Source organism: Mus caroli, chromosome 2 (assembly GCF_900094665.2).
Source record: "Mus caroli chromosome 2, CAROLI_EIJ_v1.1, whole genome shotgun sequence".
Taxonomy (NCBI): domain Eukaryota; kingdom Metazoa; phylum Chordata; class Mammalia; order Rodentia; family Muridae; genus Mus; species Mus caroli.
Window position 1 is genome coordinate 40,369,334 of NC_034571.1, and position 19,617 is coordinate 40,388,950.

Below are 19,617 nucleotides of genomic sequence, written 5' to 3' on the forward strand. Positions count from 1 at the left end.
AAAGAGGAACACTCCTCCATTGTTGGTGGGATTGCAAGCTTGTACAACCACTCTGGAAATCAGTCTGGCGGTTCCTCAGAAAATTGGACATAGTACCAACAAGACAACTCTTATGAAAGAAAGCATTAATAGGGGGCTTTACTTATGGTTTCACAGGTTTACTCCATTATCATCATGGCCAAGATATACTGGACCTGACATGGGTTTTTGAAACCTCAAAGATTATCCCCAGTGACATACTTCCTCCAACAAGACCACACTTCCCAATTCTTCTACTCTTCTCAAACAAATCTACTCCCTAGTGATCAAGCATTCAAATATATGGGCCTAGGGAAACCACTCTCATTCAAACCACCACAAATTGTTTAACTATAATATATGAACAGTTTTTCTACTGTTGGCTACTTGGAGGTATGGAGGCCACATGAACCCTGCTAGTCAAATCTTTCTCAGCCTTTGGGACATTTTCCTGTATTTTACTAAAGACATTTTCTATATCTTTGGCATAATTAACTACTCCAAGTAATATGCCCATATTTCAGAGGTTAAAGATTTTCATAGTGTCCCAAAAACCCTTGTGGGCTATTCAATTTTTTGAAATTTGTCTTTGAAATTTACTGTATGATCCAGTTACTTTAGTTTGTATTCTACCCCTGACTAGCTGTTTTTGAAATGATTCATTCTGTTGCGAGGCTTTCCACTGAGATGTTACTGGTTTTTCATTTACAGCATCATCTCAAGCTTTTTGAATTGAATTACTCATTGAATTTACTTAAACATTTCAAACTTTATTTTCACGTCTTGGATTGACTTCCTTACTTCACTGATCTCTGTCTTTATCCTCTTTGAACCATTTGACTAGTTTGTTTTTTCTTTTAATTCTTTGTAAGATGTTTAACATACTTTATGTTAGAGGCCATTATTATTACATGACTTCTGTTTATTTGTGGGACTGCAGACTTTTTACTTTGGCTGTCTTTGGTTCCTGCACTGAATGTGTACAACTGGAGAGTTTGCTGGTCCATCTTGTCTTTCTTATTCAAGCCACTTTTCTTCTCTCAGCAAGTATTTACAATGTTTATGATGGAGTAAACATCACGAGGTTAGGAATTTCTTCTCTTTGTTATTTGGAGATACAGCTTCTGTACAGGTCTTCATTTATCTATGTGTTTGTGACACTTGCATTGCTGTGATGAGACAACATCACCAAGACACTATGGAAGCAAAGTTGCTTTTAGGTTGATAGTGTAAGTAGGTTAGAGTATAAGAGCATCATGGCAGGAAGCATGGCAACACGGATGACAAAGAAGTAGCAGCTGATAGCTCATATCCATTTCCAAAAGATGTGGGTTTGGTTCCCAGCACCCATGTGTTAGCTCATAGTTCCTGGGGATCTTCTGGACTCTTCAGAAGACACAGACAAGGTGCAAAAACATGTGCATGCAAAACAACTATGCACATAGAATAATTTTTTTTTAGATTTAAAGGAATGTATTTTTAAGTGAAAAATAATCGACAACTAAAAGAGGTAATATCACTTATAATTCTATATCTTAAGGGAACTGATTTTCAATTAATTTTTTACACTTTATATAACTTACTCTTCTTTTGCAACATATAATCATATATTATAAAATGCATTTACATTATATTATACTATATATATATATCATTTTAATAATATAATTTTGTCTTAACATTTTGAGTATATAACCATGTCTTTAAATGTCTAATGTCATTATTTTAAGGGCTATAAAATTAATTAATATTCTACTATATGAAAATTTTATGATTTATAAAATTTATGATTGAAATATTTTCAATTTCTTACATGTTTTATTGATAATTCTAATTATTCATTTATTAAAAATGATGAATGTTCTTAGCTATTAACATACTTACAAACAAATAATTTAGTCCATCAGTGTCCCAGATAGTGCCATGGGTGATAAACTGCTTTCCCACAGACAAAGCAGCATGAGTCTCAAACTCAGGTCCGTTTTGCAGGTCCTCTGAGGGCCATATAGCATGCAGGGGCTGAGAGGAAATGTGCCTAGGATGTGAGTTTACATCATAGCTGAGGAACTCTACATAGGAAACCCAAATCCTTTACAGTGAGCTACAAACAAAGGTGTACAACTCTTATTCAAGGATCTGTCTTATACTGAATAGTAACTAAAGTAGGTACCTGACCTCAAAAAGCACTCTCTCATACTGGAATGCTGTTTGTTACTCAAACTTCTTTGGCAAGCGTTTAGAACTAAATGCATGCAGAAATACAAATGTAAAGAACTCACAGGAAATAATTTTCCTGCATTCTTTAGGATAAATATGTAAATATGAATACTGAGTTTCTTGATACAACATACTTCTACAAAATGATTTCCAAGAACATCTTTTTTTTTTTTTTTTTGGTTTTTCGAGACAGGGTTTCTCTGTATAGCCCTGGCTGTCCTGGAACTCACTCTGTAGACCAGGCTGGCCTCGAACTTAGAAATCTGCCTGCCTCTGCCTCTCAAGTGCTGGGATTAAAGGTGTGTGCTACCACCGCCCAGCTTCCAAAAACATCTTAACAACTTTACAGTCACATTAATAGAAAATGTCTCTGGCTGCTCTTCAGGAGCTTCCAGTATTGCCGTTATCCTCAATTTCACCTATCCAACTACATCTAAAATTGTATGAGAGCATGGGAGATAGCAAGTGGTGTTCAACAATAGCATCTCTGGTCCTGCAAAGACTGATTAAATAACAACACCTCAATTTAATATTTATAAAAAATATGTAAGTCACTCAAAAATTTCAGGACCAGGGTCTTCATCTTGAAAATAAACATAATAGTCACTGTACAAATTAACTTAATAGCAATATGTGCTAATCTATGCAGATTGTCAGGTAAAGTGTCAATGCCACCTATGTAGATAACTAAAAGCTATCACTATATGGCCACTCCTTCTTGTGGATCCCATCTCTTTCTTTCCCTCAATATTGAGTTTGAGTCACTTCTATGAAGAAAGATGAACCTTAGCTCAAAGTTTCAAGCTGTTCTAGGTGAAACTTTTAATTACCTACCATATGCAGAAGTCTCAACTGATGATGTCTGGTGTTTCTAATATTCGTAACTTTCACATTAACAGCTGTTGAAAAAGTCTATCTAGCATTTACAAAAACTTCTAATTTTCTTGATGTCACTAGTATCAAAATAACACTGCTCAAACACAGAAAATGGGAAAGGCACATTGCTGTGAGAATTATAAAATTTTGTTTTCTTTAAAAAACACTTAAGTTTAAGAATGTTTTCATTTTAACCCCAGGTGTGGGGATAAAGAGCTGCTTCCCAGCAGCTGACTACAATTTGCTTCATGATGTAACAAAGCCATGGGTTTGCCAGATGCAGATAGTTTCTTGAATTTTGTAACATTTGGAATTCTGGGAATATTTTCAGTGGGACTATGAATGCTAGAGCCATAATAGGTTGAGTTAGGGTTGGTGGTGGTTCAGGGGGGTTGGGTGCAGTTTGTTAGTCCTGCTCAAAGAAGAAAGAAGAAGAAAGAAATTAGATTCAAGGATTCCTACGTCTCCCCTCTCTCCTTTCTCTCCTATCTAGTGATAGGGGGTGAAACCTGCAGAAATAAAAGGTGGGGGAAAGAAGAGCCCACAAAGAGGCAAAATGTTTACATACCAATTCCTAATGAAAAAACAAACAAAACCACTTTTCGGCAAGGGAAAATCAGAAATTTAATGTTAAGAGTCAATAAATAGAAGAAGACTTCTGGACATTTCTATATTTGGATAAAATACTTCTTAATACAGTATTTTCTGGAATTTTTACATCAAGACAGAAAAAAATGATAGCAACTCAGATCAATAGAACAATAATGGAATTTACCATGGTAATAAAAGGGGCATCAAATGATCCAAGGTTGAATTTAACAAATAAGCACCCAAATGACTTATGGAACAAAGGCATTTGGCTGAAATAGTAAAATTGCAAATATTTAAAATTTGCAATTTGCCAAAATACAAACATGAATTATAAAATAGTCATATTAGTGGGAATTTTAAAAATTAAGATAATAAATGATGCACTAAGATTAAAAATTACATACAAGCCAAGACATGATAAAAGAGACCTATAATGGTAGCACTCAATAGGCTTTTGGTTGAATGGGTCCAGGTCACTGTGTGAGGGCACACTGGCCTGGGCTAGACAGGAACACTGTGTCCCCAAAAGTCTCCCCTGTGGGGAGAAAATTAAAGATAGCAGGATTCTCAATAATATACTCTATAATTTATAATGGTATGTGTCCTCCCAATTTTTCAAAGTTTTTCATGTATACACATAAAATAAAGATGATAAAAACTTATGGAATGAAATGCATAGGTATGACCTATTTATTCTACAGGTATCCTAATAAGAACATGAACTGAGACCTACCCCAGCAAAATAAAAATATTCATGTGACTAAAACATAGCTATATTTAAAATTTAAAAATATACATTGCTAATTTAAATAATTTAAACTATTGAAATTTAATTTAAGCTATTTTAATTTGAAGTATTAAATTTTAAATGATTTAAATATTTTAGTATAGTATTCTCAATTAAATATGTCACTTAGAAAGTACTGTCTAGATAAAGGATTTCTTAAAAAGCTCAACTCAGGAAACTCATTACCATTTTGAAAAGTTACTGAATAAAAGAGAAGGGAAGCAGATAAAATTATTCAGATTTGAAATGTAATTGCCGAGTGTTAAGTGCGGGTCCCGCAGCTCTGGGGACGCCTCTGTACGCAATCTAACTCTAACCCTCCTGGAACCCTGGCCAGCTTGGATTTCCCTCTCAGGCCTACGTTTGACCTAGTGGGCCGGAACCATGGCCTCATTCCATCTGGATCATCTAAAGAGCTACCCCAGAAGATTTTGCCGGCCTTCCAGAGCACCCAACATTCATACAAAGGACGGCCAGAACATGCTGGAAATCTTACAAGATTGTTTTGAAGATCAGAGTAAGACTTCATTTCTTGATGATTTTACAGAGTCATTGACTTCTTCAACACAAAAAAAGACAGCCAATTATAGTCAAACATCAAGCAAAAAGTGCCCAGCGTCACATTCAAAACCAGTTCCAGTGTCCTACAGGGACGGGAGAAGCTTCTCTGCAAGCCTCTGCAGAGCCAGCCAGGTGAAGCCGCTGGTGGATCAGTTCAGGCTAACGAAGTTCACCATGGTGTGTCTGATGAGTTGGACTTATCTGTTGGCTCCCCTGTGGTTCGCCTGGATGCAAACATGTTGGTGCTACAGAAAGCTATTTCATCTGCTGGCCAAAAGAGAGTGGCTTCTGTCTCAAGGAGTCCAGTAGATGGGCAGGATTCAAATACAAACATTCTTTTAAAACCAGGAAAAGGTTAAACTTTGAAGATAAAGTTACTTTGAGCACAGCAGAAACAGAGAACAGTGTGTTACAAGTAGAGGATAACTTATCCGAGGGTCAAGAAGGGACATCATCAGAAATCACTCAGAAAAGAGACGATCTGAGTTCTGAAGTCCGATCACGTGCTAAGAAGAATTTTTCAGAGTTGTTTTTAGAGACTGTCAAGAGGAAAGTAAATCCAGTTCTGTGGTCAGGCACACAGCAGCAGTTCCATCTTCTCCGCCTCCTCCAAGTGACATGAAATTATTAGGAGATGAATTTATTATTATTGATGGGTCAGATAGAAGTTTTTCAAGTTGACTTTGGGTGATGATACCAAGGAAAGACAGGCATTTGAGCCCCCTCAAGCAATCTCCTAAAAACACTGCACTGCTTCAAGGTAAGAAGTCAAGAGAGAAATCTCATAGTTTATCTGCAGCAACTTTTGTAAGAAACACAGTCTGATAAGGCTCACCCAACAGAGGAAGCTCAGCTCTCTGTTGAAGAAAACCTGGGAACTAGTTGGACAGATGATTTGGAAAATGATTGTAGGTCTCCAGAAAATAAAATGCAATCTGAGACTGCCAAAAAACCACCCGCATGGGAAAGGACTACAAAACAGAACCAGAGGAGAGTGTCTAAGCCTAAAGAAGCTTAAGAGCTCAGTAAGGGTCACAGTAACTGTGAAAATAGCAATATGTCAAACACTGGCCAAGACAAGTTACAAATCAATTCAAAAAGAAATATGAAGGACTGTGAAGAGGTGAGGAATGAGCCTAGTCCCAAGAAACATAAGCCAGCTCTTGAAAATAACAAAAAAATAAATAAAATAAAATAGCACCCAAACCAATAAGGGAAAATCTGGAAAGAAATGTTTTTCTGGTGGGTCCAAGAACAAATTTTTTTCCCAAAGAAGTAACTTTGACTTCCAGGAGAGATTATAGAATTTCTCAGCATCCATCTGTCTGGTGGAATGTAAAATCAGATGAAAGTTCTGTTGATGGAAATTCTTCACAAGAAAATGACTCATCAGTGAGTGGTATATCCCAATAGAAAAAAACAGACTAAGAGAAATCATGTATCTAAGAGTACTGGGAAGAAACCTGGTCCATCAAAAAGAAGACAGAGATGAGCTCAAGAGTACAGAAGTCTTTAAATGTAAAGGGTTCTGGAGGAACTGTTAGTGGCCATGATGACACTTCTCGTTCCCAGAGGAAGCCACTGAAAAACATTGAGGCAGACCCAACTCAGAAGAGCCTTGATATTTCTCGACCTAAAAGAGGCTGTAAGCATAAAAATAATGTTACAACATTACAGAATGTTCATTTAAAGTCTCATACTGAGGAATATATAAGCAAGACACAAATGGAGTCTGCTTCAAATTCGCAAGTGTCTAAATGTTCAGTGTGGGAAGAAAGTGGACCTTCCAGGTTCAAGAATTATGAAATGCCAGGAAGCAGTAATTCTGAGATGGGTGATGAACAGGACCAGACGAGTTTGCATTTTAAAACAAGAAGTTCTAATATGGTACCAGATAAAAAAAATTACATCACAAAATAGTACTGCCCTCCAACTCACCAAATGTTCATCGATCTAATAGAATACGTTTGAAACCTCTGGAGTATTGGCGGGGGAAACGGGTAGATTATCAAGAAAGTTCGTCGGGACAACTTGTGCTTGAAATAGTATTCCCAGCTTCAGTACCCATCAAAATAAAGGCACAAAGAAACCTTGGCAAAGTCAACAAAAAAGTTACCAAGAAACAGACCCATCTCGATACCCGTGAAAAGACTAAGATGGGGTTGCCTCTGGATATACCTCTGGGAGATCCCTTTCTGACAACATTGGCAAAGGACCCAGAAACAAGAAAGATTGTCCCCATGGATCTTATAAGACCACAAGATACATACTGCTTTTTTGTTGAGCAACATGGTTTGAAAGTTTTTAAAACATTGGATACAATATTTTTTTCTACTGGAAAATTGGTTTTAGGACCCTATGGAGAGAAAGGAAAACAGCATGTTGACCAAGATATATTGTTTTTTTGTTAACTTTGGTGACCTTTTATGTANATTACATGAAACACCTTATAAGATAACTACTGGGGATTCATTCTATGTTCCTTCAGGTAATCACTACAACATTAAAAACCTCTTGAATGTAAAAAAAAGAAATGTAATTGCCATTACCTATAGGTAATGTATAAACACATAAATGTTTAGATAATCACCTGAAATTTAGAGGACTTAAACAGAAAGTTCTCAACTCTGTCCTCTCTTAAGATCTTGAACAATAAGTAGGGTATGGTGGTGAAAACTTTTAATCCCAGCAGTTAGGAGGCTGAAGCAAGAGGCTCTTGTGAGTTTGAGACCAGCCAGGTCGACACAGTAAAACCCTGTCTCAAAAAAAAAAAAAAAAAAAAAAAAAAAAAAAAAAAAAAAAAAAAAAAAAAAAAAAAAAAGAAAGAAAGAAAGAAAGAAAGAGAAAAAAAAACAAATAAAATGAAATGAAACAAACAATGATCATGAACAAAGCTAAAAATCAAAGGTTTAAAGGGAGGTGGAAAAAGGAAGGCACATAGACAATGCTTTATAAGGCCCAATGAAGTTTCCAGTTTCCTCTTCTCTATGGGTCTTATTTTCTCTCTTGCTCAAAAGGGCAAAGGGCTGTGCTTCCCTTTCATTTCTGAGTGGTGATCTCATGGAATATCAAATTCTGAGTAGATCATTTGTTTCATCATGCTGAAGGCCGAGTTTTTCTATCTTTCTGCAACATAACATCACATTCATACTATCTTGTCCATTTTTGGTTGGATTGGCATAGAAAGGTAAATCCAGCTCCTGTAACTTCTTTTTGTTTAGAAGTTGATATTTTCCAACAAATACCTGTAACCACAAATGAAAAAACACATCCAATATGGGCATTAGGGTAGCAAACAGAAACTAAAACATACTTGCTTTGTCTACATTGGCATAATATGACTCCAGTGGAAAAAGCCACATAAATTTTGGAGAAGAAATAGAATTACCTACTTTCTTGGTCGTAACTGCTAGAGTGTCTGGATACTGTTTTCAACCAATGGACTATATACATGTTTAAATAGTATACAGGCAAAAGCATGAAGGTTGAATGTTATTAATTAAAATAAGATGGTAAAGAAAACAGAAAAGTCAAAGAAATGAGAAAACATTAATTTAATTTCTGTTCATTACACAGATCTAACACAGGCTATCTGGTAATGCAGACCTTTAACTTAGTTGCTCAGGAGAATTACAAGTTCAAAGTCTGCTGGGGCTACACAGACTGAGTTCAAAGTCAGCCTGTACAGCAGAGTGAAATTGTCTCAAAGCAGAAAGAAAGTAGTAGGTTGGGGAATAGCCCTGTGGTAGGGTGCTTGCCGACTCAGTCCTTAGTCCTCAGAAAGCAAACACATGCTTTGCTTATCTAAACAGTGTAATTATCAAGGTTAACAATGGAGGGGACTACAGAGTTTACAAACTCAAGGAGAAGGTTGTTAATAGAGCGAAGGAAAACAAAACCTGTTTAACATAGGAGGAAAACAATCTAAAATATTGTTAAAGAACATTAAAAAATTAAGAAGAAAAAAAATTGCCCTAGAAAATCAAACCAAACAATAAATAAATCATTAAGTTATCAAAAGAAAGATGAAAGCCCCAATGAATGATATTGAGCCAACTTGAAGGAATCTACAGAAGGTAAAAGGCTGACATACACCAGCACATAACAAAATAAATTTCAAATGATCCAAATGCCTCAATGTTAAAAATACTAAGGATCCATACATAAAAAAACACTAATAACCTAAAGTACTGTAAGAAAAAATTTCCTCAGAGGGTAGTCCTTATGGATATCTGGTATATCAGTAATAAAAATAAAACATACTCTTTTAAATTTTCTAGTAGCTACACAAATGTTCTAATAGATGTGGGCCTCCTTCCCTGATTATGAAGCTACCTACAACTAATATCCACTATCAAAGGAAAAGTCATTTTTTTCCAAAAGTGTTTCACTGGGTATTTTAAATATACTTCAGGGCAAGTTCTATGCTTAGGAATCATTGCCCAAAACAAAAGTAACTCAATAGAATTTTTATAGATGCTTTTTGTCTCAGTTTGCTTTGATTGAATATTTTTTATTATACTGGTTTCTTTTATTCTTATTTTTATTTCTATTTGGGAAGAAGGAAGTTGGCAAGTCCTGCTGATATGGCTTGACATGGCATGGAAGAGAACTAGCAAGGCATAGGCCTTCAAGAATGCCAATAGTTACAGTAGGTATAAGCCCTGTGTGTGTGTGTGTGTGTGTGTGTGTGTGTATCTTCATGTTTCTCATCCATGATAATTACAGACAGTATTAGTCAGGTATATGAGAGTGTGAGGCTAATATCTTAGCAAAATGATAAATGCCGAGACCTTCAGGGCATCCTTTAAAGCTGTGGGAAAGAACTCTGAAAACATAAATTCAAGAATTTTTAATTTCTCAACTATTCAAAATATTATTATTAACTATGCAAAATATAAGAATGTAAAATGCATTGTATAGGGAGTTTCACAGATCTAAAAGAACAGAGGCAGCTGCACTGTGAGCTAGCTCGTCAGAATGGTGATAACAAGATTTAGGGAGTGGTGATCAAGAGGGAAAGATCCTACCTAGCAAAGTTTTTTTGTGATTACAAAGGCAAGTAGATTCCTGAGTTTAAGATCTGTCTGTGACAGAGGGAGTTTAGGTCCAGGCCCAGGCATGGCAGGACTGGTAATTTCAGGGCAGTGCCACTTGGGAAAATCACAACTTTCTGAAAATAATCTATAAGTATTTCTCATGCTTCATACTTCACATTATCAGCATCAATTGAGATCAGAGATATTCAGAGTTTGTTAGGCATAGTAAGTAGCCTGAGATTACTTAAATGAAAAGCACTATCCCTATGATCTTGAAAATACCATCTTCTAGATTACTGTCCCCAGTCTGTTCTCTACTTCTAGACACACAGCTGAAGCTCTGTGGTTTGTTAGTCCATACTCCATCCCTAGAATACTGACATCTTTACATATAAAATGTGTGTTCAATACCCTGTACACTTGAGCTCCCTTCAAATCAGAGCCTCTCCCCCACACCTTGACAAGAAAAGCCTAAGCCCCGATTTGCTTTGCAGCATATGCTATTAAAGAGCATACTACAATTTCAGGGTCAGGAACTCGTTATAAAGGAGTCCAGAAAATGAATGCAGAGAAGTTAACTATTTTATCCCCCTCCCCCCAAATACCTTGTTATTTTAGTGTTCAAAACAGGCTTTTGAATATGAAAATTAGAATAACAGAGAAACATAAACACAGGCCTTCAGACCACCTTCAAACAGCTACAGTACATGAGTTCAAATCAGAGCCTACTAAGTTAAAGTCACATTAGAAGCAAGAACTTTTTTTTAGTTGTTCCAATATAGGGGAGAGTTGCTATGTAACTTCTGAGTAAAACAATCTCCTCGTTTTCACATAAAACAAAATACTCTTTTGTTGATAACGTGATGCAAAGAATATAAAATAAAATTCTTACTTTTGTTTCTACCATTTAAAAGTGGCCTGGGCTTGAATAAAATAATTTTCCTTGATACCTTTCCACATGCTAGCAAATTAAAATTAGGCTTTGCTGACTCAGGGGTTGTGAAATATTCACCAGCACTGTTATGTAGTAATTCCATAGATGGATAAACCCCAAAGAGCCATTGTTGAAGGCTTTTTTCACCAGCTTACGGTAATGTGGGGAAATGGTGGAACTTTAGTGAAACAAAGTGGTGAATGGGGCATACCACTGTGCTGGACAACAGGACGTTAGGCTTTTTCTTGTTCCTTTGCTTTCTGCTTGAGGTGAACAACCTCCTTAGTCATGTGCTCCACCAAGACAAATACTATTTCAACACATGGGCCAAAGCAACAGCTCAATTGATCATAGACTGAAAGGTCGAAAATTGTGAGCTAAAATAATTCTTTCCTCCTAACAAGCTGAGTTAAGTCCCTTAGGTATCTTGTCAGTGATTGAAAAGGTATCAGAAGTATAAAATGAGTAAGAATGAAAAAAGTACTATTATTATCAGACTTTCTAGCATGAACTATAAATAATACACTGAAACTTCTTTGTAAGATATTGGTGGCATTTTTAGTATGAATTACTCCTCTTATAAAACACATGGTTTTACTATAAAGTTGTATACATACTACAGCAAAGCCTCCAATATTTTCTTTCTGACCTTCATTTTTTTAATATATTTTACCATATTTAAATACATTTTACCATAACATATGCAAAAATAATTAAGCTGAATATTTCTAAAGGTAGCTAACAGTAGAAACACAACTAGCTCTGTGCTGTGTGGCTATGTGGGTGAGGAACCTGTATTTCAACATCTTCATAAGGTGGAGGCAAAGGAGAATACTAATAAAGACTTGGAAAGAGCCTCAGACCCACTATACAAGAACAACCTTCAGAACGTAGGACACAGGTAAACAAAAGCTACTTCTCCTTAGCTACATCTTAGAAAATGACTCGTTTTAAGGATAAGAACCTCAATGCTTTTGCTGGAATTTACACACAGGTGTGTATATGGGGTTGGGGTAGCGGTGGCATAATCTGCTTACATTATGTGCTTAAAAATAATTTTGGGCCAAGAAGAAAACTGATTTCCGAAGAACTTCTTATTCACAAAATTTAATTTCCAGTGTCTGCTTAGAGGATCATGAAGTTAGGTGTATTGCTCAGTGGATTTATTCCTCTAAAAATAAAAACCACCTGAAGGACCTGAGAAACAAAATAAAGTCTTTCAAGCACCAGTACCTCACGATGGAGCAGGGAAGAGCTCCTTAAGGAAAGTCAGCAGTGCACCAGCTGCCCCCCCTTTCAGTCCTAGTTTTTATTCTTTTAAGAGAGGAGGGGATAAATGATTTAGTTGATGTTTTCTTCCACAATGATGACATTTTAAATGAAAACCATGTTTTGAGGAAAGTGCTTCTAAGAGCAGAATGAAACCTTTCTGATGTGCTAAAATGTTTCATTAATGAAAGTCAGCCAAGGGGGCTGGTGAGATGGCTCAGCAGTTAAGAGGGCTGACTGCTCTTCCAAAGGTCCTGAGTTCAAATCCCAGCAACCACATGGTGGATCATAACCATCTGTAATGAAATCTAATGCTCTCTTCTGGAGTGTCTGAAGACAGCTACAGTGTACTCACATATAATAAATAAATAAATATTAAAAAAAAAAGAAAAAGCAAAACCAAACAAAATTGAGAAAAAAAGAAGAAAGTCAGCCAAATAATCTTAGTGTCTTTTACAAATATTATTTCCAAATATTGCTTCTAATCTTAAAAATAATTAAGGTAGAGATTTGTCCAGACATTGGCTACATACAAACAAGTCACATTGGTCAATGGTCCTTGTGTATTTCTTCAAAGTAAACATTGAAGATGCTGTGATGGTAATAAAGTTAGATGTGAAATTCTTGAGGTGTTTTACTTCACATAGTTGCCACGCTTAGGTAGGTTTCAGTTATCTGGGGTTTAACCAAATAGACATCCATCTCCTTTAAAAACAGAGGAGGGAAGGAAGACAGCTATTCTTGTGAGAGGTGAGGCAGGTTTAGCTCTAATGTCATAGAACCTATTATGTAACAAACAGTATGAGTTCTTTTATGTTGCACATTAGTTTTCCTAGTTGAAATAAAGAGCTAGTTCCTGCATGACTTGTTAGATTAGTGATGACAATACAGTGTGAGATATTTAGAAGTGGGAAAATTACCTTACATTTAACAGAAAACTATCTATTTGATATTAAAGAACAAAAGTACAGTGATGTACTGAGTGGAACATAGGGGAACCCTAACTAAATTACAAGGAAATTTCCATAACAGAGTCACCAGTAATGCTTATCTAATAACAGCTTCCTGTCACGAACTATATTTATCACACATTGCCTCTCTAACATGACATTCTATTTAATGATTTTGAGATCCATATTTTAATCAGATTAAACTCAAGGAAACTGATATGTATCTGTTTGGCTCATAACTTTAGTTCTGTTTCTTATTTAGTCATAAGACTATTATTGCTGGAATCTTTATAAACACATTTGCTAGGAATGCAACAGGAATACAGATTATGTTGTCAGGTCAGAAAAATTGTATGCCAGTGGTGTTCATACTCTATGCGTAAACTTCATTGTACAAATGTTTAATAAATTAAAGACAAGTAATGAAAAAATGGGTTTCTTTCTCCCAATGGTATTAAGAAACTAAAAATATAATTTTTAGATTAAAGAATACTTTCTAACAAATGAAGTCAGTGTATTAAACAGGGTTTCCTAGAGAAATAGAGCTTATATAATGAATATATAATGGGTATTTATTAAAGGCTTACAGGCTGTTGCCCAGCTAATGAAATAACAACTGAATTAAAGGGTCAAACACTCAGTAGTTGTTCAGACCACAAGGCTAGCTATCTGAGCTGGTCTTCAGAATATGCCAAAATCTGGAAGAAGCAGGTTTGAATGCTAGAGAAGGAATAGACTTGCCAGTGAGAACAAACAGGCAGAGAGAAAGCTTCCTACTTCCATGACCTTTACATAGGCTGCCAGCAGAAGTCATGCCCAGATTAAAGATGGGCCTGCCTACCTCAAAAGATCTGGATTAGAAATGGGTCTTGATACTTCAAATAACTTAATAAAAAAAATCACTCACAGGTATACAAAGCTGCTTGGGTTTTAGTTAATAACAGATGTAATAAAGTTTACAGTCAAGAATATCATTGCAGTAACCAAGAAAATATTCAAAATTGTTCCAATATTACTTATTCTCAAATATATCTGCACAAAACACAAATCATTAAAATTTAAGGTAATGTTTGTAACTGTAAATACTTGGGAAGAAGCTGTGTTTGCAAAGACTGACTGACCCAATAAAACTGCAGAGATGCAGAGAGGTTGGAACCTTGCAAGTCTAAGGCCTAATTATAATTTAACTTGGGTTAGTTTTAGCCCCTTAAATAGTAATTCCATGTCTAGATCTGTGTTGGGCCTAGCCTCCTGTGATTAACAAATCCATACCTTTATTATCTCAATGGACCATTAGCATCCACAAACTCAGTATCTAGGAATGGCATCGGATGGCACCTGGGGCATGCAGCAGCGCCTTCCCATTGTGTTGTGACTGCCTCCTCTGCACAACTAGGGCTGCATGTCTGTTTCTGACAATAGCTTTTTAAAAATGCTTTCATTTATATAACATTATTTGTTCTGCTTCTATAAAACAAAACAAAACAACCCCCCCAAAAAAAACCCCAAAAAAACAAAAAAAAACCCTTCAAAAACCCTGCTTCTTTGTTCGATCATTCTGCTTGGGGTGACTGACATGCACATTCCCAGGCCACAGTTGCTCACACTTTGCTCCACAATAAATGAAGACTTTTATTTCTTTGAGGTGAGAACTGTTTGTTTTGATGACATGTTCTAAACACTAGGTCACCTAATACAACAATACTTTGAACAGCTATGTAATATTTATGCCATTACTGTAAAACTATCATCACTGCACACACCAATCTGAACATGAGACAAGTTAGGGAAACAAATATCACTTTTTCAGACTGAATGGAATTACTACCTAGAGAAAGATTTCCATGGCAGATAATGTAATAACAATCCAACAGAGCTAAACTAAGCATCAGGTAAAAACCATTTTGAGGATAGTTTTATATTTAAATTGAAAATTATCAAACAAAATATAGATAAAATTTAAAGCTGGCCCTTAAATAGACCAGCATCCATCACAAATAAAAATAGTTCTTAGAATTTTATGTAATGCATGCAACATGTAAAAAGCACATTAGAGTAGATGGAGTCATGAGTATTTCATACTGCTTTAATTTACAATAAATTCCTGTCACTTAAAAGCTTCACCAGTACACTATCTATACAACATGAATGAAGAAGCACTGGTCGGTCCGTCACTAAAAGGTAATCAAAGGAACTGAAAAATTCAAAGTTATTTTGTCAAGTATATTTTTATGAGCATAAATAGTCTTCAATTGTATAAACAGAGAATAGGAAATCTTTGACACTATTATCAATCAACAGTTAACAAGATTTCTACAGAAATCGTTCTTATAAGCACTATTAACACAATATCTGAGTCCTAAATGCCTAAGAAAAAAATATTCACAGCTAATAGTGAAATTCATCTAAGTATTGCTGAACTATGAATAAGTTTAGTATATGTTTTTAATATTGATAAAATATTTTAATAACAATTTAGAGGTTAGGTATCAGGTGAACAGAATAAATACACTATATTTATAAGCACATGATATGCTTTTAAGATTTCAATGACTCTTTCAACATTTGTTTGAAATCCTTACAAGATGAATATTCGTCTATTTATGGCATCATATAGGTCTGCCTTCCCATCTGTCTATGTTTTTCATGAAGACTAGTACTGACGAATGTTTTCTTTTTCTTCCCCACATTAGGAGCTTTTCATAGGCCCATTACTATGCCATTTTGTACTACTTTTGGTCAGCTTTTATTGATCATGTTTTAATACAATGTAAGTGGTCTTCTGTTGAAGGACAAGGGGACAAGTTATCAATGTGTATAATTCAATTACAAATAATTTCATAATTTATAGTTGGGAAATTAATATCACTAAAATCTATTATTGTCACAATAAAAAAAATTTACATTGCCAGCATTTAGAACTAAAATTTAAAACTGGATTTTCTAAGAATACTGTACACATAGTTAAGTCAAATCCTCAGTTTCATATCCCAAAAGTAACTCGCTTCCACTGCAGGACCAAACTTGTTCAAGAACTTACATCTTGCATGTGTGGACATCTTGAACTACACTTTTTAAACAGGATATCCTGACAACACCTCCCAACCCCCAATTGACTTGGTAGCCTGACTTCAGTACAAGCTCATCTGGTTTGACTAAAATCATTGCATTATTTGGCAGTGGTTTCTTCTACGTGGTGCTTGGAGCTCATTGAAGCTCAAACAGCACAGGAAATGCAAATCATGCAAACCACCCTCATGATGGCAATGTACAGTGGCGTGATTGAACGGCAGTACGCACGGCTCGTGGGCCAACCACATGAAAGGAGCCATTTAAAGACCAGATGAGCAAAAGCTGGGATAAGTTAGAGAGTATGTGCAAGCTTCAAAGCTGGGAGAATAGCATCCTTATTTAAAATAGAAGAGTTTTTATTATTACTTTTTATTAATAACACCTGTGCAAGTACTTTACATTGGAGGATGTGAAGGAGGTGGATTAAGCTGAACATACAATATACAGAATTCTTACATAAGCCAACATTTCTCTCCTCACATCCAGGTATGGCACAAAATCCATGTATTTCTAACAGAATTTCATAAGATTGTTAACAATTATTGGAAAGACTACATTTAGACGGCTTTTAAAAAGAAACATTATCTCACGCTGTGCTATAGTAATATAATAGCTAGACTGTCATATTCATCATGTGTTAATAAAATAAATTCCTCTAACAAAAACTAAGGTGAGATAATACACTTAGGAATTCTTCAACAAAGTCCTCAGGAGAAGCAAAGAATTTTCTGTTAAAGGCTTTTTTTGAATGAAACTAACACAACAACTAAAGCAAAATAAATGGTTCAGAAAGGTTTTACTTCCTTTTATGGAAGTGACTATTTTCTAGTTTCTAGTTATCATCAAAGAAACTATAATTATTATGAAACTGTATCTAAATAATTAAAAAATATTCAACTTTATGTTTGCTTATGGCTTTAAATTATTTTGCAAAGCCTTTTGAATATATTATTTCATTTGCATACAAGCTGGAATGCTCCAGGAACTTCAATAAAGCACTTGCTCCCTCACCACAAGTACTTACGCTAGGATGCTGAGAAACTGTGGAAGCTCTATGTTTATGTATCATGGATAGCTGGGGAAGGATGTATAACACAGTGGTTAGTTAGAGTACTTGTCGTTCTCTCAGAGGGCCTAGGTTTAAGTCCTAGTATACACGGCATTTCAAACCAACTGTTTGAAGCACTGTTCCAAGCACTCACATGGTGAACATACATGCACACAATACTCATCCACATAAAGGACATTTTTAATGGAGAAAGCTACTGTGTGCATCTAAGAATGAGAAACTATCCCCTTGGATTACTGCATAAGACACTTGACTGAAAAGCTCCTCCTTAGCAGTATCACTTTTCCTTACCTCTTGAATGTTCATTTGAAACTAGAGTGATATAATCTGTGAGAAACTGTGTGGTACTGGACAGTACAGAACTACTAAGCAGAGAGTGGCACTGCACACCTGTGCACCAGCTGTATGAGCATACCCATGCTGTCCCCACTGGTAGAAGGGGATGTAAAAAGAGGGAATAAGGTTGTGGGGAGAGGAAAGAGGTGTGAAATTGGAGCACTTACGAGACAACAGTGTGCTGCTCTGCTAGGATTCTTGGATACTTTATCTCATTTGAGTTAGTTCATCTTCACAGTAACACCAAAAGTGAAGAGAATATTAACCCCATCCCATTTTAAGTGACAAGAAAACGAAGATTCAGAAACCTTAATAATTACAACAAATCTAATTGCTAACTAATAGCATTACTAAGAGTACGTAAGAATACAAGTAATCTGTTTTCGTACTATTTCACAGTCACTGACGGGGGGGGGGGGGTCTGTCCAACACTCAGTGGTCGTTTTAAAAGCAAACAGATGTGGATCCCCTAATAAAGTATAATTGGTGGTTCTCGTGACTTTTCCATCGGGCACACTAGAAAGATAGTTTAGACAGAAGTTACTTTTGAACTAGTGTAGATAACCTCCTATGTCCACATCTTACTAAATGTATTCTAATAGTAAAGCTGTTTGGAAATCAGAGAGAACACAGTTCCAAGAGCTAACGTCTGAAACTTTTACTACTTGGGTGGCCAAGAACTTGAGAATAGATAGGCCATGGACTAAGGGGAAAAAAAATCAACTACAACTCTTCTGCTAAAGGCACATAATAATAAAATGGCTCCAGCCACCATGCTGCTATACTCACAGATCACTATCCTGATCAGCCTTCATCAGTTGTCCTCTGACATGTGTATGTTCACTGTGACACACATGTGCCTGCACTCACAGACATACACACAAAAATAAACAAATAGCTCAATTTTAGTTATACAATTTAGATACATTACAGCGTACAAGAGTGGGAAGACAGTAGTTTAATTATATTGTTACAGATGCACAAATAGCCATGCATACTAGCAAATATGTATTGTGTTTGGCTACTGCTTAATAAATATGGATGATATCCATCAATAAGAAATTTGAAGATTATTCTTTCAGAATTAAAATATTTGTTCCTATTACTTAAATACTGTATATAATATATTACCTTATAAATAAATGATAAGATAAAAACGCATCAACTACATTTTTTGTATCTACTGAGATGTTTTAGTATTTAGAAAATAAATCTAGGTCTGATAATAAAACAATTTTTAAAAATAAAATTGGCTATTTTCTTGATGCAAATAGGAAGAGATAATTTCAGACTTCCTGGTAGTCAGCCATTTTTCTCTCCAAGCCAAGGAAAGATCTATGTAAACTAAAGCACAAAAAGGGAAGGTTGCCTTACTTGATTTTTGTTTTGCTTTTAGTTTTAGTGTTAGGACAAAAATTTACAAACTGATCATTTATCATATGTATCATAAGATCAGGATACAGATGTACAGAGTTAGTTGTAGAAAATAGCATACAAATTGATCGATTTGCTCAAATGGCACACAGACTATCTGTGTTTGCCAGAACAGTACCAAAGCAATGGGTAAAAGTCAGTGTTGAAATTTCTCAGTGGTTTTCAGATGCTTTGAGACATTGGTTTACTAGAAGCTAGAAAAGCTACCAAGTAGCTGAAGCCATGACAAGCCTAGAAAACAGACTGTGTTCAAGGGTATTTCCCACTTTCTCTTCTATGAGTTTTAGAGTATGGTCCTTGATCCACTTGGACTTGAGTTTTGTGCAGGGTGATAAATATGGATCTATTTTCATTCTTGGCATACAGTTAGTCCAGCACCGTTTGTTGAGGATGTTTTCTTTTTCCAGTTGTATGGTTTTGGCTTCTTTATCAAAAATCAAGTGTCCTTAGGTGTGTGGGATTAT

The 19,617-nt window shown here is 35.6% G+C and overlaps 1 protein-coding gene across 14 annotated transcripts in view; it reads right to left on the reverse strand.

Annotated features, from left to right (window-relative positions):
* The window catches only part of Gtdc1 (glycosyltransferase like domain containing 1), a 365,277-nt gene that overhangs the window by 214,943 nt on the left and 130,717 nt on the right, over positions 1 to 19,617 (reverse strand). Inside the window, exon 1 of one of the 14 annotated variants that reach the window (XM_029469985.1) lies at positions 18,509 to 18,595. The exons of the other annotated variants lie outside the window; for them this stretch is intronic. Within the exon in view, the coding sequence (XP_029325845.1) occupies positions 18,509 to 18,534 (26 nt within the window). The 5' untranslated portion in view covers positions 18,535 to 18,595. Of the gene's footprint in view, positions 1 to 18,508; positions 18,596 to 19,617 lie in introns of those variants that run through there. 14 annotated transcript variants of the gene reach the window in all.